The sequence below is a fragment of the Erythrolamprus reginae genome, chromosome 1, assembly GCF_031021105.1.
Source record: "Erythrolamprus reginae isolate rEryReg1 chromosome 1, rEryReg1.hap1, whole genome shotgun sequence".
Lineage (NCBI taxonomy): Eukaryota > Metazoa > Chordata > Lepidosauria > Squamata > Dipsadidae > Erythrolamprus > Erythrolamprus reginae.
The window spans coordinates 208,572,465-208,596,201 of record NC_091950.1 but is presented as its reverse complement, the minus strand read 5'-3'; the positions used below and the strand labels follow the sequence as shown (position 1 = coordinate 208,596,201).

The following is a 23,737-nucleotide window of genomic DNA, read 5'->3' as shown; positions in this document are numbered from 1 at the left end:
GATTTCCTATTATATTCATGGATTCATAAGGAGGAGATGCAATAAGATCCCCAGGAGCCATTTCCTTGTGGTCACTGAAATTTAACAGGAAAAGAAGATAAAGAGGAGGAGTTCTGCGTAGGTCCGTTTGTTTGTTGTACTGTTTTTCCCATTTGTGATGTAACCATTAAAGATGCAACCATTAACTTCTGTTGCATATATTTATTTTTATAAAATGTAAGTTTGAATGTAACATTGCTCTTTGAGCCAACTTTTGTTTCTGTAATACTGAAAAGATGGAGATTGTAATTAGTTGAATGAGGCAAAAATTAGTTGAAGAGGCCAATTATTTTCCCTAACCCTAGAATGGAGACAATGAGAAACCACTTCTGGAAAAAACAATTGCCAAGAAAACTGAAAGGACATGTCTAAGCAATTTCTGAGAATTTGATATAATTGAGGAAAAACACATCTAACCTTCAGTACCTGCAACCCTTATGGCAACCTCCCCAAACCCACAGTTAAATTATTGTATCTTGTACAATATTTGTAAAATAAAATTGTTTTTTTCTTCATTTTTCAGATTTTGTATCAATTCAGGAAGATGGGAAGGAAAACTGATGTACCCCCAATAATGATTTCACAAATTATGTCATTTACTGAATGTGTTTAATTTTAACAACCAAAAAATTCTAACAGACTAACAATGCACATAAGTTAAAATTTAATTATCACTTAGTGATAACAAAGATCAAGTTGATTTACATGGAAAAAGAACATTTACAATATGGTAATCCTCATTCACATTGTTGATACCGCAATAACACCATTTTTTTTTTAGTTTTCTCTTACTTCACAAAAGGCGGAAAATTGTGCTTTGTTAAGAGGCACTACAAGAAAAAATTCTTTTTCCAAATAGATATAATATGATGAATATTGAATAAATAGACATATATGCATTGTAATTCGCTAAAGTTCTGGCAAGACCACAGGCGAAAATGCCCACAGATTCACTTAAAAGAATCACTGCAAAATTGACAGTGAAATTTAAAATAAAAAGGCAAGATTCAGCATTGAAAAAAATACCTACTAAATTTTTGGTTGAAGTGTTGTTGTTTTTTTTTAAAAAAACACACCAATGCTGATGCCGTCAAAGAGATGAATAACCTTATGAGAGATTGACCAATATTACATATATGTACTGATTTGAGCAAGAGTGTTTCAGAGAAGAATCTAAAAAGATAATTTGAAGGAAAACATAAACCAGCGCCTTCTGAAATCTTGATTAAAGCTGCAGCATACTACAGAAATGAAGTATGAAGAGTTAGCAAGCCAGCATTTTTTAAGAATATAGAAAATGGACACAGCTACAGATTTGTTGATGTTAAATACTGATTTTGGAGAAGCCCCTTTAAAAAAACTTTAGAGGTTACTGAGCAGCTAAAATTAGCTTGTATTGCAACACGTCATCTCCCTGTTACGCTGTTAATGTTTGAGTAATATCTATACAGAGGTTTGTTTTAATGACTGCTTTTTATACCTTTCAAATATATAAATAGTATTAACAGTTATATATTACAACGCCTGTGCAAGAACATGAAATAGTTTTCCAAGTGATATTGCATGAGATCTTTGTTAAAAGTTACAAAGCACATGTCAAGAAAGTTAGAAGCCCGCAAAGCAACCTAGACCCTTTCAAAAATATAATATGGACAAGGAACTGAACACTGCTTGTATCAGAACCATGGCTTCAAAAATTGGTTGGAAAAATATAGTAGATTGCAGCTTTAATGCTTATACTATTGAAGAGTCAATCAGCATTAGTTCTGCTTTATGTAATGGAATTGCTATGCTAGGTCACTGCGAAAAAGTTTCCATTAGAGTCAAGTGACTAAACAGAAACTGTTTGGCTTTTTCTCACTGCCTAGAAGTGCAGCAAGAACATTTGTTCCCACAATCTTTGCCACGCATTACATGAAAAACATACCTTGGGAGACTGCTGGCTGAAAGTTTTGTCTTACTGACATAATGAGCTTTATGCACAAAGCTCCAAATGTAGTACAGCAATAATAAAATGAAAACAAAGGAAGTACGAAAGGAAATTCAGCGCTGGAGAACTATCAGACTCTTTGACAGACTAATATGTCAAACATGCCCAAAATAATGGAGATTCACTTTTTTAAAAAAATCATTCGTAAAATCTTTGTTGAAAAGCAACATCAACATATATAAACAACAATTTTCCTAACATCAATATCAGACAAAAACTAAAGGAGCAAGGGAGGAACTGCAGCTGCACAAGTCTCACTGAAATTAATAAAAAGTGGTGCAACAACAATGTAGATGATTTGCGCATTCAAAAAACAATACCACTATAAACTGTGGCTCAATATAAAAATCCACACAATAAATCTTGTAAAGCAACTGCTCATGAAGACTTCATTAAGAGATATGTCTACTGTGCACCGAACTTTCACTGAAAAGTCCATGAAAATCCATCTGTTTGCTACAGAAATAATATAGAACAAAACATGCTCTGTGAATTTAAATGTGCATTGTGTACTAAAGTTTGTTTAGAAGTTACTTGGCTTAAAATTATTTTTAAGGTGCCCTGATTTTGTCCCTCATCTTCTCACTCCCTGTTTTATTATTTCTGGCAGTGTTGATTTAGGATTTTTAAAATGCATACCTCAAAAAATTACCCCTCAAGCTGCCAAAGTGGAAGCCATACTAATAATTTAAAAAATCAGGGATAAACATAGAAAATAAATAGATATTCAAAACAGTAACCACACCCTGAGAGCAGGCAGCAATTTATCTAAAAGCCAAAGCGACTCATTGTGAAGTGGTTTATATAAACAAGACTCATCTTTTAACGAGCTGATTTCACAGTCTATACTTTCTGATTGTAAAGTTCAGTTACATCCCATGCAGATTTCATATATATGTATGTGAGTGTGTGTGTGTGTGTATATATGTATGTATATGTATATATATATGCATGTATGTATGTATGTATGTATGTATGTATGTGTGTGTGTATATATATGTGTGTGTGTGTGTATGTATATATATATATATATAAAATCAACTTGCATGTGGTACATATTATATACACACCACACACCTGCACACTGTTATTGTTTCCTTCATAAGTTGTTTCTTCCTGTAACTTGCTTACTAGAGGATCCTTTCGTAAGTGCAAGATTAATAATGATGTAATCCTATGTGAATTACAATTAACTGTCTCAATAAAACATAAAAAAGTGTAACACTCAAGTGCCTGTTACAAGGGAATGTCTGATTGAGCTATGCAAAATAATTGTTCAATTTGCACATATTCTATGCACGCTGGAAAATTCCAAAACACTTTTCTTTCTGAATGAAGCAAAAAAAAAAATTGGAACCATGTATTGCTTTGCCTGTGATATTTTCACATTATCTCTGCTCAGTCTCTGAAGTAGTTGCTTTGTTTTTTTCTGAATCCTCTTCTTCAGTTTCCACTTTGTACATTTCCTCAGAACCCTCCTCACTGTCATTCTCCTCTGACTCAGTCAGCAGCTCTTCATCTTTATATTCTGCCACATCCACCACTGTACCTAAATGCTCTTTTAGTTTCCCATGATGCTTTACGTGGTAACGCTGGTTCTGGAAGAATTTGATGATGGTGTGCTTGGGGAGATCCAACTGGGCAGATAAAGTGTGGATGGCCTCCTGGTCTGGATAAAGGCCAACGTCATGGATGAAACTCTGAAGGATACCCAAAGCTTCTAATGAAATCTTAGTACGGGATCTTGGCTTTTTTGTAGATGCATCTTCTGCAGATGGGGGCGGAGCCTCTTCTCTTGGTGGGGAGTTTTCCTTTGGTGGCTGAGATTGCTGTCTATGAAGTACCTGCTAAAAAAAAGAGATTTATATATTTAATAAAAATTATGTTCACACAAATCTGGCTCATTGTGAATCAAATTGGTATCTTTGTATTTATCGCTGGTAGTCAAATATTTATATGTTAAGAAAAGAATTCATTTTATCGGTAGGGCAATATGAGCAGAGAGAATTGAAAGAAGTTAGTTAGGCTGATGAAATGAAGACTTACTAGTTCACACTTAAAGCTCAAGTATATTCATTAAAAACATGGGATAAGAAAAATGAAGCCTTGAGTTAGAAGGAAAAGCATATTAAAAAAAATAAGAAATTATCACAGCTCTGCCTGGTCGGAGGACGAGTTCCATGATGTTCTTAAAAATTAAATCTAAAGATAGATTTTGGTTCTAGAGATGGATCTTTGGCATTGAGCTTAAAATTCTAGGACAGTTTTGCTGTTCTATCATTTATACTATTAATGGTACAAGAACCACAATACATTGTTTGCTTTCATTTAGATGTATACTGTATATGCATATGAATAAATGTAAAAAAGAGCTGTGCTAAATCACAGAAAATGCTCCAGAATTCGAATTTATGGAAAGCCCTCAAACAAGATATAAGCAACCAGTATCCAGAGACAAACTGCCTCTGTCTGATCCTGGTGGTGATCAGGTTGACATGTTAGCTCTGAACATTCTAACTACAACATTCCATGGTTTCTTTTTAATTCAGTTGTTTACCAGATACATGGTGAAATTGTTCAATTGTACAGGATTTTTCATTACTGTTCACAGTAATGGGGCGGCATACAAATCTAAATAATAAATAAATAAATAAATAAATTTTTCTTCTGCAGCCAGGGGTGGGCTGCTGCCCGGACCAGGAGGGGGGACACACAGTGGGGTAGCGAAAATGGAGTTCCACCACAGAGCACCCAATTTGCACTGAAAGTTGAAAGAAAATGCAGGGCATCCTGCATAAGCCATGCCCACAGTGTGATAGTAAAAAAATTTTTGTAGCCCTTCACTGTCTGCAGCTCTTAAATATACAAAACAAATTATGATAATATTTAGTGATCACCAATGCAGAAAACAGGAAAAATATATTTTATAGAACCTATGAGCTATTATATCAAGCAATACAACAGTAATAAGAATGGGATAAAATGTCACAACTGAAAATAAATACAGTATTCCAGAAGCTTTGCAACATTACTTTTCACCCACGCCATGTATGATCCAGTGATGTATTAAGCAGAGAGAGATGGGGAATCAGGAAAGAAGGCAGACAGGCAGGCTGGAAGGCAGATTTCAATTCTAAAATTCAATTGTTGCTACAAGGTAGGTCATATTCTCTTCAACTTTAATAAGTATATTACAATTATTTTATTCATAATTGGAATTGACATCATCTACTAAAATTAATTTGCTCAGAAGAATTATGTTGCTATATATTATGATCATTAGTTAAATAAACAATAAAAAGACTAAATAGGAGCCTATTTTCAAAACAAATGCACTTGTTACAAGATCTATTAGTTTAATGGCAGATAATCAGCTTACTCTTTTAAAGAGTCTCCTAAAATCAATCTAATTTTTCAAAGACATAGTTTAACAAAGCAGCACTAATCTTAATCATCAACTGAAAAGATGGTATCTATTTCAAGATGGATCACCACCTCATTGTACTGTATAAAAAATGTATACATATGTTAATTACCTTACAACTAGCTGGATACATGTTCTTCCTTACGAAACTGAGATCGGGCGTGATAAATTGACACTTAAAGCTTGAAAATTAATAAGTAGTTATGATCAGCCTCTCCTCTCCTCTTTTCTCTCTAAGACTTGCTCCACAGAAGCTTCTCCTCTCCTATCCCCTTCTCTCCCTCAAGCTGACCCTAACCCTAACTCTAATAAGAACAGCCCTGACAGCATGGCAAATAAAAATAACCTATCTTTGTAAAATCTAAATAGTAGACATGCACTGTGACATCTTTAGTGGCAATAACTACCTGTGGGTCGTGTAATGAAATTCTGGATTCTTGAAGATCTTTTAGCAACTGTGAACTTGCTGCAATGGCATGACATCTATAATCTTCTTTCTGAAGGCCTCAATGGGGTGTATTTATTTTTCACATGACTGCATTTAAAATACTTCCTCCTCCACCCCATTTCTATTCAACTGTATTTAAAGTCCAAGTTAAGTGAAAATGCTTCAACAGCAAGTAAAGCATGCATTTTTCTCTATACTTGACTGGCAGAAACCCAAACCTCAATAAAATTATTCACTTCTGCAGATGACAGTTCAGACCATCACAGTTATTGATGATAAAATAAAATATCAGAACTGATAATCAATTATTGCCTAGGGCTATTTCAGGAATGAAAATTGATAAGCCTCCCAGCTTTGATAACTTATACTGAAGTTTTATATTTTTAACAGTAGTTGCAATAATTTAACATAAAATTATTTATCTAAGCATGTTGGGTTTCTCCCACCCCCATTTTGTAGACTGTTAATTTCAAGGCCACCTCCCCCTGTTAAAAGAGAAGAAATATATAATGTTGTGGAATAAAAGATGAGGGTTCAACTAGCCATTTTGCCTTACAGACTGAAAAATGTCTACCATTCTTTTTGGTATCACTTACGTATTTTTGGTGCCTTCTATTAAATCAGAGTTACCAATTATTCTGAATTGTTATTAAGGAAAGTAAGTCAAATTTCTTACAGCATGTATAAACAAGAAGCAAAAGTGCCAGTTGTATCTGAATTGAATCTTGCATCCACTACAAGTTGTCATTGATTGAGTATAAACAGCAAAACCTGAAAGAATTGTATAAAAGCGGACTGTAACTTAAATACAATGTATTGTTTATAAATAGGTCAACTCTCTTCATTTATTTTTAAGTAATTTAGGATTATAATTCAAACATGGCTTTGATTTTAAGCTTTCTACTTTCACTCCTCCCTCTACCCCTTCATTAAGCACATGAGTTTTCTCTGCAATTGTGACCATCTGGAAATGACTTCCTATTTTTTCTTCAAATCATTTCCCATCTCTTTGCAGATCTGAACTGAAACATGTTTTCTACCCTAGCCACAGGTCTCAAATGTTTCTGTTTCTCTAATGCATTTCCACTTTAATGTTAAGGCAATACTGCAACCATACTTGTATACAGACAACAAAGCATAAAACTGTTCGGTTTATTAAAAATTGACTTTTCTTAGGTGTTAATTTTCACTTTTTAAGATATTAACGTATTCAGATAGAAAATATACAGACACTTAATATGATGAAAGCTGACTTTAAAAAGATAAGTGACTCCTATTAAATCATACAACACTGCAATATGTTTTGAAGGCCACAATGAAATCCAGCTGGGAACCATGTGTAAAAAATAACAGTACACGCCTGCAGGGAAGGAAGTATGATATGGAATGATTACATTTAGGAAAATATATAATGTTGTATATCATTATGGGAATGATCTGTATTAGTTGTAATAAACTAAGGCAGTGGTTTCAAACTATATTCCTGGAAAATCTGTAGTTCCTGGTAAAGATCTTTCAACTTCCTCAGTGAGAAGATTGGCAAATAGCTGGAGTCACTGCCATTTATTTATCCACCATAACTTATTTTCTCTGCTATTGATAGCTAATAAAAAATATTTAGTACAGAGTTGATATTTGCATGGCACAGTCTCTTCTTTCATTCTTAAAAAGCTATCTGCGTGTGAAAAAGAAACAAGTAGAATCTTCCCAACCATATTATTTTCTAATTAGTAAAATCTTTACTACAGTATAATCTGTTAGAATCTAACCCAAATTTTACCAACTCTAGCCTCAAGGCTAATTTTTAAAGAGACTACCTTTATTACATTTACGAACTCTCTTAGAAGACTGGAAAAAGGAGCCACAATTTTACATTGTTTACATCACCAAGTAGCTTCATTCTTTCTTTTACAACGTGGTTGTTATTTCCTTTTTAAAAAAGAATTTGTACTGTTTTGTACATATGTTAAATTCTCACAGATCTTTATAAATACAAAACTTATTAGGTATGTTCATATTAATGCCTGTAACTTCTGTAATTATTATTTATAAGTATGACATGAAAGCTATTTGACTTGATCACAACTTCCATTTGTTGATGTATGTATTATGCTCCCTTATTGATTGTAAAGACACTATGAAGCATTATGGAGCAAGTCCCATTCTCATGGGATCTACTGAAGTCAGTCACTATTTAGCCAGAATTTGTTAACAGATTAGATGGGAACAAACATACAGAAAGGAGTGCAGGAATGTTATTTTAAAAAATATTTGAAAAATCCATCTTTCACAGCCTTATCCCCTTCTTTTCATAAAAGATTATTGCTGAATACCCATATTTAACCACTAGCCCAAACTGGTTCCTAATATTACACCCAGGAGCCAGTTTGAGGTAGTGGTTAAAGCATCAATCAAGAAACCAAGAGACCTTGAGTTCTAGTCATCTCCTGAGTTACAAGACCAGCTAGATGATTGCTTGTTTTATCTTACTGTGCTTTAGTATTGCTTTAACATTTGATTGTTAAATCAGATTGAGATATGTTATGAAAAAAGCATATTAATATTTTAAATAGAAAAATAAATAAGAGAACATGTTTTAAATGCTGTCATTTCCAACTTTCCCTTAATGCCTAGTGAAGGCTTTGCAGCTTACAGATACTCATAAAACAAAAATTTGCAGGCTCTATAAACATATTTTAGGATAATTATATTATAGCTTATCTGTAGCCAACAAATTATAGAATGAAGGTAATAATAACAATAATGTTTTGGTATATATTCTACAACTTTTAATGCAATTGTAATACTGTATGAGCAATAGGATCAACATTGGATTTATTAGATGGACACTCCTGCCAAAACTCTAGAAGCTGATAGAAAGCTCTATTCCTGAACATACCTAGAACATTGCACAGCATGATCACTTGCACCTGTGCTTGCTTTTTCTTTCAATAAGTGGTTAAAGTTGATTTTGCCCTTTGTCCTTTGATTTGATAATTTAAAACTTCATAAGGATACTAAGATTATTTTCTTGGAGTTGGAAGCAATGGTTTAACACAATGATGCAATAAAACAAGATTAAATACAATGATTTAGTTCCATCACTTTTTTGAATGACACAGTAACCTATGGTTACAGTCGCAGGAAAATTCAAATCATTATTAAACAACAACAGCAACTAAAACCTATCTATGAAGTGATGACAAATTACAGACTACAGATGTTAGATTACATTTTGACTTCAGGCAGGTTTAATATAACTTGGCTTCCTTTTACAATTGCTAGCAGCATGTACTGTTATGGGCAGGGGAGTTAAAGTACTCAATAAATGAAGACCGTGTCAAAAGAAATCAATATGAGCGTGTAAAATGGTAGGAAGTCTGATAGATAGATATAACTTTCCTTTAATATTGTAACTAAAATGCTACTGGCATTTCTCATGTATTGCCTTTTAAAAGCTAGTTAAATAATTGCTTCAGAAAACAAATACTGTACTGGTATCATAGAAAATTGAACAACTAAAGTGTGATATACAATAAATTGAATTTCATCATATACAATAAATTTAATTTCACCATATACAATAAATTTAATTTCATCAGTGGAAGATTTCTGTGTTGGGATTATTTATTTAAAATGCCCCTCCTTTTAAAATGTTGCTTTCTTTGAACTTTTTTTAAAAAAAAATAGCACAAAGAAGGTCTAAAGTCATTCAAACCCACCACAAATTAAGTCATTTTTGGACCCCTATATAATTTATATAAAATTTGAAAGTAACATACAGTCCTTGACTTATGATCAAAATTGGAACCAGAATTTCTGTCATTAGTTAGTCTGGTTGTAAAGAAAGTCATCATGGGATTAAATCTGATTTCATGACAATTTTTACCATGATTGGTAAGCAAATTACTATTGTTAAGAGAATCACATGGCAGTTAAGTGAATCCAGCTTCCCCAATTGACTTGACTTGCCAGAAGAAGGATGAGAAGGTTGACAATCATGATCATATATATGACTGCAAGATGTTGTAACCATCATAATTGCAAGCTGGTTCCCAGACACTCACATTGTGATCCCATTATTGTGGGACTGATGTGATAGTCATAACTTGAGAATAGATCATAAATCACTTTTTTCAAGGCTTTCATACAACCAAACCATCATTAAATGAAGGGTTAAGTCAAGGGCAACCTGCAATTCTCTAGTATCTAGATCTAGCAAATCTATTCCTACTTAACTTTTTGGGTGATAAACAGTCTCAAATCACCATTCCTTCTGCCAGAAAATACTTCCTATGCACTATATATAAGGGTTTATACTGTACTCTCACATCCAGTTTTCACATCTCAGTAATAATATCCTGAGAATTAAATGCCCTATTAGTTGTCCTCAGGTAAGGGAAAATAGTTTCCTAAAGGAAATCTCTACGGTCAACTAGCAATTAACTGAAGAATTCTGATTAAATATACTATTGACTGCTCCCATATTAAGCAGTTTCCTGTTTATTAAGCTTTATAGGTTACCAGGTGCCAAGACATTAAAATGTCAATAATTTACTAATGCTAAATTATTCCTGCTCCCCATCTCTCTCTCAATAAATGTTGATATATAGTATTAAGACACAATGAAATTATAGAAATCCACATACTTATCTAAAATGCACAGACCAATAAATATGTCTGGGACTATCCTTAGAAATCTGTCTTTCCTATCTACAATCTATGTACTAATTTTTTATATTGATAATGCTCCACCTCACTCAAAAGTGAGTAGATAAACCTTTACTTTCTCAATCTACAATCTAAGCATGGGATCTTCAGGATACATATGCGCTCTAGAGTTTATGTAAATTCAGGAACTATCTAATACAAAAAAGAATAGATTATATAGAATCTTCTATGATTTTAGAAGTGAATCTTTAAATATGATTCAAAAGCTTTCAGCAGCAGAGTTGACAGGATAACAAGACTTGCGGGATCACTCAGTAAGCTGTGTGTTGTTGGAAGTGCATGGAATACTATGATGCAAATACAGGAGAAAAGTGAGCATACCTCATATATTACACTTCTGGTTTTTTTCAGTCTTTTCCCCTCGTTCCCACAGATATGCAAAAATAAGCCACGGAAGAAGGATACAATTTAATGATACCTGGGATCCTGAAAGACATCACACTGATTTTAGTGTGAGTGTTATTTTAGTGATATTTCCATCTTCTAAAAAGTTTTAAATAATTCAGGATTTTTAAGACTGACCCAATGCAATTTCATTGTTCTCCTTTAAAGTGAGCTACATTACATGCCATAGTTGCCACCATTTTGTCTCTCTAAATTTAGGGGTGTTTGGATGAAAGAACACACATATTTACTCCCATTATCTGCGAATTAGCTCTTTTAATTTGATAAAGACCTATCTATATCAAACAAACATTTACTAAGAAAAAGCTGGTTTTACTCCAGGGTATTAATTTTTTATTTCTCCCACCAACATTAAGCAGATACTAAGTTAGATTTAATTAACAATTTACAAGAGAGAATTATTTAAGGGGATGTTCACATATTTGGCATTCAATATCTCAAAAAAATATAAAAAGAAAAGTATTTATGAATTTAATAGAAAAAGCATTTTAATTAAATGCTGTCAAAGACAATCGCATTAATGATTGCGCACCAAGCAATGCAAAGCTAGCCAAGTATATTTAGCAAACAGGAACTAGGGTTTGGAGGGCCATTATTATTTATGCATCCGCAGCAGCAGTGAGTCTAGGTCACAGTGCCAAGTTAAATCAGTTATGTTATCAGAACTGGTTATATTTATTGATAATTATTTCAAATTTTAAATCCCAGAAGGCAAATATTTTTTTTCTTTCAAAGTGACAGAAAATTAGTTCTATGTAAACGAGAGAAAATAAAAAATAAATACTAATAAATATTTATCATTTATCTGTTGGAAGGCTTTTTGTGAATATATTTTAAAGAACAAATGGAAATATTTATTCTTAACTGTTTTAATCAATTAAAGGCATTTGTTGTTCAATAAATAGTTGATATAAATAAGCAAATAATTATTCTGGTAAACTTTCTTTAATGATTAATAGGCACTCAAGGTTAATCAAGTAGCATCTTAAGATCTGCAAACCACTGTAAGCTCATGGTTGTAAAATTAAAGAGTGGGTAGAGTTAAGTAATTAACTGCAACAAAATAGTTCAACAATTATCAAATAGATGACAAAATCAGCCAAGATTTCCTGAACAATTATGGAAGAGCACGTGTTCTAAATTTCAGTTACTACCATTTTGCCTGAGATAAAAGTAGAAAGGGAGGGAATACACACACACACACACACACACACACACACACACACAAGAATATCAAGTTACAAACAATGTAACTTGATATTCTTATATAATCACATGCACACAAACACCCAAACAGTAGTGGGTTCTAAAACCCATCATGTAGGAGGGAGTGCATGCACTCGTTCCCACGTGATGCTTCTGCATCCCGGGTAGCTGGGCTGAGGATCCCGTCATCGGCGCTACTCAGTGGTGGGTTCCTACTGGTACAGTCCAGAATGCCGCACTGCTAGGAACCCACTAATGATGGGGGGGTTTTCTGGTGTCTCCGTGTCAGAAGAAGCCCTCCTGCCTGCCCTCGTCTTAATGCTGACCTTTATTCTTCATCTGAAGCACAGCTGAGAAGTTCCTTCTCAGGAGACGCCAGAAAAAAAAATAGCTGAAAATTGCATCATCAGTGGGTTCCTATTGATGAGGCTCTCTGGATTGCACCGGTAGGAACCCACCACTGGCACTACTGGTTCTTAGAATTGGCCTGAACCAGGAGCAATCCACCACTGATCCCAATAGCTTAACAACAGTTTGAAATGAAACTAGCAGTGTTGGAAATACGGGGTGAGTATGACTATTTCTAATATTTCCAAGTAATTATTTCTAATATTTCCAAGCAAAAGGTCTGTTCCTAGGTGGAGCTTCTAAACTGGAATGGAACTCAATTGAAGCAGGTAAATGTTATCCAATACATTTACTAAAGTATTCATTACCTAAAATAACTAATAATTTTCTGCTGACAGAATAGCTGTAATTCTACAGTAAACAAAAGTAGTAATTTTTCCATCTCAGATTATATACCCTATTTTTATGGTTTTCCACATTTATAATGAATGACTTGTACTGCCTTATATAAAATTTTACTAAATCATAGGCAACCAAAATATATGAGGAAAACAATTTTGTTCTATGTAGTCTGTCACTTAGTTCTTGCTCATTTTATCACTAAAAAAAAGCACAAAAGTCAATGATTTGTTCAGCATCTTACAGCATTATACTGTAACTATTAGAAAATGTAGCAATGAAAGCAAATACAATTATTTTACATAATACAAGATTTTATATAGAAAATGGTGTACATATGTCAATGTGTGAAATTAGACATTTTAAAGAATGCCTGTGAAATCTATAGAATGCCAAAAATGAGATGTCAAAGTAGAGTCTTCGGAGAGGGGCGGCATAGAAACCCAATCAATCAAACAAACCAGTAAAACAAATAAACAAACAAATAAAATGGGTAATATTTCATACAATTTCTAGGCATTCTGTGCAATGCCAAAAGACAAACTGGCGAAGTATAAAATACTCTGGCTAAAATGCCACGCTATCCTTCCTTGTTGCAACAAATAGATTAATACTGGTCTTTTTCTCTTATTTTTTTCAGTAAGAAAGTCCTGTACTTTATCAATCAAAGTTCAAAGTTTATCATTGAATAATGTATCCTCTGCTCTGTGCACATTTAATTTTTGTTGTTGTTGTTGTTGTTGCAGTCAATTAGGTCCAAGATTCCCTGGAAAAATCCTTGCAATTTTCTTTGTAAGTTTTTTTTCCCAGAAGTGGTTTGCCCTTGTCTGCTTTTTAGGGTTTTGAGAGAGTGACTGGTTCAAGATCTCTCGGATCACTTTGAGTCTAAAATGGGACTAGAATTCCCAATTTCCAGCATAATGCTTTCTAACTACCGCACCTTGACTTTTGTATTCAATATACTACCTGCACGAAAAGCCTAAGCATGTAGACTCTCTCATAACATATAGCCCATTTCAGTCATGACTATAGTATGCAATCACTATCTGCAAGGAAATAGAAAAGGAATAAGGACTGAAGATTATGCTTTGAAAAACAAAGTGAATGACAACTGAAAGGTTAGACTGCAATCTTGGGGGTGGGGGGTTTCAAGAGTAATTCTAAATTCAAAGCAGAATGCTAGCCTAACGAAAAATATTCTATGGAATATTTTTTCCAAGAGATAACTGATGCCAAAGAGAAAATACAGAAATTTTAAAATTCTGTTTCACAAAGACAAATGCCCTCTTTCTCCAAAAACTTTTATTGTGCATATCAATTAAGAAGCAACTCCAATTAGTTTGGAGTTTTTTTCCACTGACATATTGAACAGAAAAATCATGTTATTCAATAAAAATATAGCTGTTGAAAAGATCTAGCATTTTAAAATCATGTTTTATTAAAAAGAAATCTGGAAAAAATGTACTTTTCCTGTTTTAAAAGAAAGCAATAAACTTCCACTAGCAATTATAAATAACTATTCCAATATGTTATTGAATTATTAAAGCACTCAAACCATGCTAATTAAAAAAATTAAGATGACTGATTTTATATAAAATGTACACTTACAAAAAATTTTATATAAAATGTACACTTACCATTAACTACTAAAATAGTAATATGATAATTATTTTATTGCAATTTTTTTTACCACTTTCTACTTTACACTTTGTCTGATTTTTCCAATCTCCCTTGGGACATCCAGAAAATGTATGATTATCCTGTACTAGAGCTATATAATTAAGCCTCTATTTTTTCTTTCTCCTATGATTCATTCAGAAAATAAAGTAGCTTTCAAGTATTTGCAAATACTTGCTTTTCTTGTTTAAAACTGCTACTTCATTCATATTTGGACTCCAGTAGTTTTCTAGAAATGAATGGCTGTGGATGTTGGGAAACTGAAACCAAATAAGTTACAGTTTTATGTTAAATATAGAAACAGATTTCCAGGATATGTTCATTCATATTTTTTCCATTTTGTAACAATCCAGCATATTTATTTAAAATTTTCATGAATACATTCTTTCAAACTTATTTTATTGTAAAATATTCCTCTCTAAATATATATTTCTTAAACTATATACAGTATTACTATACTTTATAGCGAAAATTTGATTGATGTCTTATCCATAACTCAAATCATGTATTTCTAAAAAGTACAAAAGGAAAACTATATGTATAAATTCTGTATTTACTTTCCTTTAATGCTCTTTAATGCGAAAGCTGACATTTTGTAAACCCTCTGACATGTATCAACTAGGAAGAGTTTGAGGAAATTCTAGCAGTGCATGTGAGGTAACCTGGGGAACCTTAAGAGAAAATGCAATTTTTCTATGCTACTTTCTCTGTCTTTAATTCATAGCACTAAGTGAATAAAAGAACAGCATGAGAGACAATCTTATGGCAATGTTGTTTCATTTGAATTAGTTAATAGTATCTGATATAAACTTTAATATGACAGGTTCTACACTCAATATCTCTAATTGAAGAAAAATCATATTATTGAAAATTTATCATGAAACTTTCAGAGTTTTATTTAAATATATCAAAAAATTCTCACAGAAACTATGTGAACTCTGTGAGAAAAAACATGGAACAATTTCAAAAATGACAAAATATTTCTTGCCTGGAAATATTTTATTTTTTTCTGGATATAATAAAATAATAAAAATATTAAAGATAACTAAGGATGTCTCCCTTCCATCTGGGTTATATCACAATTGTATCCATATTCTTAATAAAAATTTGTAACAACTGATATCCATATTAAGCACAAACAGTTATGTTTCCTTTCAACAATAAACTTCTGGCTTTCTACTGCAATTGTAATAAGTATCATAAACTCTACTGAGTGTGTCAAAGTCAAATATATATATAGTCTCAGTGCTTGTAATTTGCAGCTTATTGTTTTTGTCAATATACAGTATGTGCATATCTTGCAGGAACAAATATTCTAAGCCTCTCTTTACTGTGTAAAATGTATACTTATACTTACTAAATACAGTATATTGTAGTCAAACATTCATTAAATGTGAACCACATAGGCATACATTTCTTTATAGTGAAGCAACAAATTCCAAAAGCTGGGAATTCAATTGTTTGAGAGTTATATTTGATTTTATGCATCTCCTATATTAAAATTACTATAAACGTCTGAGGCCTAATAATCTCTCTCTCAAAATATTTAAACTAGACCAACCCATTAAAGGCAAAAACATACTATACTATAACCAGTGGGGAAGACAGATTCATAGTATTTGAGAAAGCATCTAATTTTTTTTAAGGTAGGTAAACAGTATGCAACATATAACAGGATATTCCTAAAGAAAGAGGATGTTTGTATCTCCCTAACTCTCAAGAATGAGTCATACACACTGGAAAATATTAGACAATATTAAGCTAAATGTATAACTATAACGGCTCTGTCTTTAATTAGCAATTTATTCTGTTGCCTAGTTCCCTCCCCCCCTCCCCCAGGTTTTAACTATGTAATAGTTTCCTGCGCAGTATATTCTAAAACTGTTTTATAAATTGTAATGCAAACAAAGCATGCTGGGATTTCTGTAATGTTTTGATTCTCAAGGGCAAATTTGGGTAACTTGGAAAATAGTAACATTATGAATTTAAATATTGTATTTAAAGACACTCTGTCCACTGCATGATATACCGTGTATACTCGAGTATAAGCCGACCCGAGTATAAGCCGAGGCACCAGTTTTTGCCACAAAAACTGGGAAAACTTATTGACCCGAGTATAAGCCGAGGTAAGAAAATGCAGTGGCTACTGGTAACTTATAAAAATGGAAACCAATAAAATTACATTAATTGAGACATCAGTAGATTACATGTTTTAGAATATTTATTTTAAAGAAAACCAGTAAATTAGCTCAGTAAATTTAAAACAGTGTAAACAAATTAACAATATTAACAATGAATTAAAAAGTAAAAAAAGTAGCTCAATCAGCAACAAAGCTAAAACCTAAGAGTTAAAATCCTTCCAAACTGGATTCCTTCTCATCTCATCATTAATTGGATTTAAATTATTGTTCTGTTTATATATATGCTGTGAGCCACCCTGAGTCCTTGGAGAGGGATGGCATACAAATCCAATTAGATAGATAGATAGATAGATAGATAGATAGATAGATAGATAGATAGATAGATAGATAGATAGATAGATAAATAAATCTGTATCCAAAGAAGAGCTTCAGCATTAGCTGCTGTGAGGTTATCAGCATGACCTCCAACTCTGTTATTGTTGTTTGTTGATTTTGTTGTTGTTTTTGTTGTTGCTGTTGCTGCTATATTTTGTCTATGTCAGCCACATGGTCTACTAATGAGTCTACAGAGAGGGGCTGCATACAAATCTAATAAATAATAATAAAAATAAATAATAATAATGACAAGAAGCTAAGTTCACCAGTTTCTTCCAAAGCCAGGCTGAGCCTCCAAGATTGTAAAAGTTGAAGCCAAGTGATTGTAATTCTCACCGGCCCAGAGTTTACAATGAAGCAACCACATTTAGCTGGAGAAAAATATGCAGACTCATCTATTATGCCTTAATGATCCCTGCTGTTCTGTTCGGGTCGTATGTGACCCGAAGCCAAGTTTGAGTCCCTGCAAAAAATTTTCCCTGCATATCTGAAACTTGAAATTTCATGCTGGTTCATCATTTCAGGGGTTCTCTCTATGAGAATTTTTTTTGGGGGGTGGGGGGCTTAGTTTTTGCTGGGCAAAAAAAGTTACAAATCTTATGTTCCTGGGTCACCCTGACCCGGACCGAAAACTCTTCATTTGCAGTGCTTATGTTTGGTCTTTTTGAAAGCTTTCTTCACTTGGAAAGTAGTCTGAACATTTCTGCACACAATGATATGAAAATTGAAATGAAAAAAGTAAATCTTATTGGTTTATTTTGCGGATATAATGCACGCCCCCCCCGTTTTTGTGAAAAAATTTTCAATTTATGGATAGTTTTGCTTGCAAAATGCATTCTATTTTACTAAAGTTGGTGTGGGATTGGTAGCTTGAACATTTCTGAATATAAGAAAAATATAAAGGAACTGAAAAAAATGATTCTTATTGGTTTTTTAACATCAGAAATAAGGCCTCCCCCCCCCCTTGGCTGCTTGCAACCATTTTCACTTTTTATTTTTTTATGCTCCAAATCCGAAATATTCTTTAAAATCTTAGGCATTCATTTACTCAATTTAACAATGCTGATCATCAAAAAATATTTTTGGGGTGGTGGCTAATTGTTTTCTGGCAAAAAAAAATCATAACTTTGAATCTGTTTCTGTTCGTATGTGACCGGACCAAAAATATTTTTTTTAGGTACTTGAATTTGATCTTTTTGAAAACTTTTTCAACTGGAAAACTAGTTTGAACATTTATGAACATAATGATATGAAAATTGAACTGGAAAAATTGAGACTTATATTTTTATTTTGATCAAAAAGCCCCTCTCCCCATCCTTTTTTAATTTCGTGTCAATTTCTATTTTTTAAGGCTACAAATCCCTAAGGAATTTTCCCCCAAAAGGTTTGATATACTAAATTGAACATTTCTGAATATAAGAAAAATATAAATGAACTGAAAAAAATGGTTCTTATTGGTTTATTTTTGCCACAAAAGGGCCACCCCCCCTCGGCCTTGCTGTGTGCCATTATTGTCACTGTTTATACATATTTGTCTAGAAATATTTGGAATATCCTTTTGAAAATCAACCACATTGTAGCCAGAGAACTAATTTTATGAAACAAATCCATTTTACTAAAAAAAAGTATGTAAGTTTGAAATTAACAGCATAATGTTTATATAAATTGAAATAATTGAGGCATACTTTATGTGCAAAATAAACCAATATGCATCAATTTTTCCAGTTCAATTTTCATATCATTATGTTCAGAAATGTTCAAGCTACCAATCCCATACCAACTTTAGTAAAATAGAATGCATTTTGCAAGCAAAACTATCCATAAATTGAAAAAAATTTCACAAAAACAGGGGGGGCGTGCATTATATCCGCAAAATAAACCAATAAGATTTACTTTTTTCATTTCAATTTTCATATCATTGTGTGCAGAAATGTTCAGACTACTTTCCAAGTGAAAAAAGCTTTCAAAAAGACCAAACATAAGCACTGCAAATGAAGTTTTCGGTCCGGGTCAGGGTGACCCGGGAACATAAGATTTGTTACTTTTCTTAAACAGAACAGCAGGGTTAAGCCCTTTGCTCAAATGGGGAACTGAAATAATTGCTAAAGGAGAGAACAGGAGCCAAACTGCACCTGGTGAACCACAAACACGTGCGGTGCGGTTTTGGCAAGGTGGATTTTTTCCGACAGGCTGGTCTCCTGGATGTACGGCTTCGACGGGCTATTTTAAATGACGCTGTTCAGAGAACTTGTCTTTCGAAACACCGTGAAGCGGCTGTGGGAAGGGTGAGTTGCCTCCTTTCCCCGGCACCAGCAAAGTTGCCAGCCAACTGCTCCGACGGCGTGCGAGAGGGGAAAAGCCGGTGAGGTCGGGGGGGGGATTCCTGCTTCATGAGTCCCCCCCCCCGATCTCACCAGCTTCGCATCGTCTTTTCCCCTCTCGCACGCCGTCGGAGCAGTTGGCTGGCAACTTTGCTGGACCCGGGGAAGGGAAGGTAGCTGCCCTACCCTTCCCACAGCCGCGTCACTCGGAGCCCCCTTTTACTTCCCTCTTGGAGCTCCTGTCGGCGTCTTGCAGCTACCTTCCCTTCTCCGGGTCCAGCAAAGTTGCCAGCCAACTGCTCCGACGGCGTGCGAGAGAGGAACAGACGATGCGAAGCTGGTGAGGTCGGGGGGGGGGGGACTCATGAAGCAGGAATCCCCCCCCGACTTCCCATCGTTTTTCCCCTCTCGCACGCCGTCGGAGCAGTTGGCTGGCAACTTTGCTGGACCCGGAGAAGGGAAGGCAGCTGCAAGATGCCGACAGGAGCTCCAAGAGGGAAGTAAAAGGGGGCTCCGAGTGACGCAGCTGTGGGAAGGGTAGGGCAGCTGCGTGCGAGGAGAAAAAGGCGAGGGGAAGCTGGCGAGGTGGAGGGAGGGAGAGAGAAAGGGCGCACGCACGCACCCTCTCTCTCTTCTTCCCCGCGACTGCCCCGATGGCGTGCGAGGAGAAAAAGGCGAGGGGAAGCCGGCGAGGTGGAGGGGGGGGAAGAGAGAAAGGGCGCACGCACGCACCCTCTCTTCTTCCCCGCGACTGCCCCGATGGCGTGCAAGGGGGAAAAGGCGAGGGGAAGCCGGCGAGGTGGAGGGGGGAGAGAGAAAGGGCGCACGCACGCACCCTCTCTCTCTTCTTCCCCGCGACTGCCCCAATGGCGTGCAAGGGGAAAAAGGCGAGGGGAAGCCAGCGAGCTCGGGGGTGGATTCCTGCTTCATGAGTCCCCCCCCCCACCTCACCAGCTTCCCATCACCTTTTTTCCCTCTTGCAGTTGTCTGGCGTCTTTGCTAGAGCTGGGGAGAAGAGGCAATTGCCCCACTCTTGCCACAGCCACTTCGCTTGGAGCACCCTTTGCCGCCGCACTTTGCCCTTTCCCACACCCGCCCAAGCCAGCAATGTCTGCCGGGCTCCCGCGGTGCGCCCTCTTGTGGTGACCTGGTGCCCTCTTGTGGTGACCCGAGTATAAGCCGAGGTCGGGTTTTTCAGCCCATTTTTGGGGCTGAAAAACTCGGCTTATACTCGAGTATATACGGTACTTGGAATCTCAGGCATTTACACAATGTATAAAAAAAGAATGTATTTTTGGCTTAATTTTAGATGATTTACTCTGGATCATATAAACTCATCTGTATAAATCAGATAACTGTCAGAAGTCTTCTGTCTAAAAGGCTGTTTGCAAACTGATACATACAGTATTATACCTGCTAATATGGCAAGATCTTTCAGCTGTTTCTCTCCCAACCCTTCTCATAGGTTAGCTTAAAATATTTTGCACCCATGCCTAAACCTATCCAACATAAACCATATATTTCTAGTAGATTTTTAAAAAAGTAAGACAAATTATTTAAACTTTAGAATAGTGAACAGTGAACTTTTGTGCTTGAAATTAGACTAGAACCTTTCTTTGACCTCTTTTTTGAATTGAAGAAAGAGGCAAACAGAACTAATTACATCATTCTTCATCACACACCTATTAAACAAAATGCAGATAAGAAGGAATAAATACCATATAAATAAGACCAATGAAGAAACAATCCTCCGCTCAGAAAACAATCAAAAAAGAAAATATACCCCAATGAAAGCTAGTAGGCAAGCTACCACATATAAACAGCCAGCAAACTCTACTTCCCCATGGGCTGCTGATATTGCTGGTGTTATGTAGCTTGATAATGAATATGACATATGACTCAGTATCAGTGATGGGCTACCAAAAATTTTACTACCACACTGTGGGTGTGGCTTATGCATTTTGTTTCAACATCTTTCAGTGCAAATTGGTTGCTTTGGGGTGGAGCTCCAAATTTTGCTACCGGAACTGCGTTCCTGACCATTCCCGTAGGAGCCCATCACTGCTCAGTATTTAGGCAAATCAGACTATAGCAACCCATTCCTGGACTATCCCGCAACTACAATGGAGAACCAATAGTTTCAATTATAATTTATCCTTTTTGTCATATAAATGCCCTTTGTAATTTTGTATTTGCCTTCCTCCTTAGGAATAGCCTCTTTTTTAATTTCTCTTCAACAACTGATCATTCTCATTCTTGAATCTAAGAAAGCCAAAAAATATATGCTTTTTAAAAAATTCAGTAAAACCAATATTGACCATTTTCAATTTTGTGATCAGTTGGTATATTCAGTAAGCATACTGACATTAAGCAATATAAACTTTAAATATTGTATTAACCAATTTTTAAACTTTTTAGTTGTGTGATTATTATGTTAAGTCCTCACTTTTGACTAACCAAGTAGTTTCTTCTGGATATCTCCAAATTATTACTGGTATTCTGATTTCGGCTTATCTCTTATCAGTCTTACTTTTTCTATATAGGTTCGAAAGATATGGAGACAATATGCATCCTTTTATCTTCCTCTAGTCTATAAACCATAGTGTTTTTCATATTTGGCTCTTTTAGAAACAGTGACAGTCTTTGCCTTTTTTTGCCTGGCATAGGAAGTCTCTCTGTGTATTCATCTTGCATCTTCTTTGTTGCCCAAAGCTTTAATCTTCTGACTTTCTTTACTCATCATAGCTTGCCTGAAAGCCACTCAGGTCTTTTCCTCTTTGAAAATTCGGAAATATTTTTTTCCATGTCAATTTTCACAATGCCTGAGGTTATGTTTCATATAAGTATACTGAATCTGTTCCTTCTGACTATATGTCCTTGAAAGAGAAGTTCAGACTTCCTTGCAGATTTTGTCTGGCCACATCATCACTTCCAGATGTATTCATGAAAGTTGAAAAATCTGTCACCGTAACTAGTGGGGCACTTTCTGACCTGAGTCTCCTGATTTGGCACTTGTGTAAAAACTTCAGCATTGTCCAGACAGTTTTAGCAATAATAATAGCTTTTAATCTTATATTCCATCTCATAGTGCTTTACAGCACTCCCTGGGCAGTTCACAATGTAAGCATTTGCATATTGCCCCCTACAATCTAGATCCTCATTTTAATGACCTTGGAAAGATGGAAGACTGAGTGACTTTGAGCTCAGTCAGGATTGAACTCCAGGCTATAGGCAGAGTTTGCCTACAATACTGCAGTTTAATCACTGCACCACCAGGATTATTATGATGTAACATTTGGATTTGATTTGGAGTTCCTTTTCATACAAAAATTGGCTTCTTATATACCTGCAGAGTTTCCCTGCCTTTTAGTATACAGTACTAGAGATAAATTCTGGGTTTAGTCTTCCGTTTCTGACTTACCGGAATAGGTGAGTTTACTCCCACTCCTATTGATATAACTGTTGAAGTTAATAATGCTACTGGATCAGAGGTCGGTTCCTGTTTTCTTCACTGCTGGTTTGCTCAGGGACGCGATGCATGGGTGCATGCACATGCGCAGTGCTGAAGCAAAGCTTATGCAGATGCGCAGAAGCAAAAAACAAGATGGTGGTGCTTATGGTGTGCTGAGAGAACCAGCTCAAGGGCGTGGCATGTCTGGGTCACTGCCGGTTCTAGCGATCCAGGCAACCATGTTACTACTGGTTCTATAGAACCAGTGATTCTATAGAACCAGCCCAAACCAGGAGGAAACCATCTCTGTACTGTACTGGATATCTCCTAAACCAATCATTTGTGGGAATAATTCCATGGCTGGTTTGGATTGAATTATATCTTGAAATAAGCTGGTAGCCAAAGAATGTCTTGCAGGGAACATGCAATGTGATATTGACAGTTTGGACCAATTTGGATCAGTTTCAGTTTTTTAAAACTTTGCAAAAGTGATGCAAAACTTAATACACTGTAGTACTTCAAATTAATTATAGCTAATACATGTGTCACTATGGCCAAATGAAACGCTATGACTTAAGGAATAATAGCAGAGGGATACCAATGAAAGTAACGCTATTAGCCATTGCCTTAGGAAAAAGCAGCAAAATGAAATCCAAATTATTATGTTTCTCAGAGTGGAAGAGTTAGTTCATGCCAAACAGGTAGAATTGTAATTCCAGAATCTGACTCCTGGGAATCCAGGATTTTGCCTGACTTCTCAATTTATTAGCCTTCATCCAGCC

General features: G+C 35.1%; 1 protein-coding gene across 3 annotated transcripts in view; it reads right to left on the bottom strand.

Annotated features, from left to right (window-relative positions):
* Positions 1-631: 631 nt before the first annotated feature.
* Positions 632-23,737, bottom strand: part of SATB2 (SATB homeobox 2) — a 167,642-nt gene continuing 144,536 nt past the window's right edge. For 2 of the 3 annotated variants that reach the window (XM_070732092.1, XM_070732094.1), the window contains one exon: positions 632-3,876. In XM_070732092.1, coding sequence (XP_070588193.1) covers positions 3,418-3,876 — 459 coding nt within the window. In that variant the 3' untranslated portion in view covers positions 632-3,417. The remainder of the gene's footprint in view (positions 3,877-23,737) is intronic. The other variant, XM_070732093.1, reaches the window with a different exon arrangement.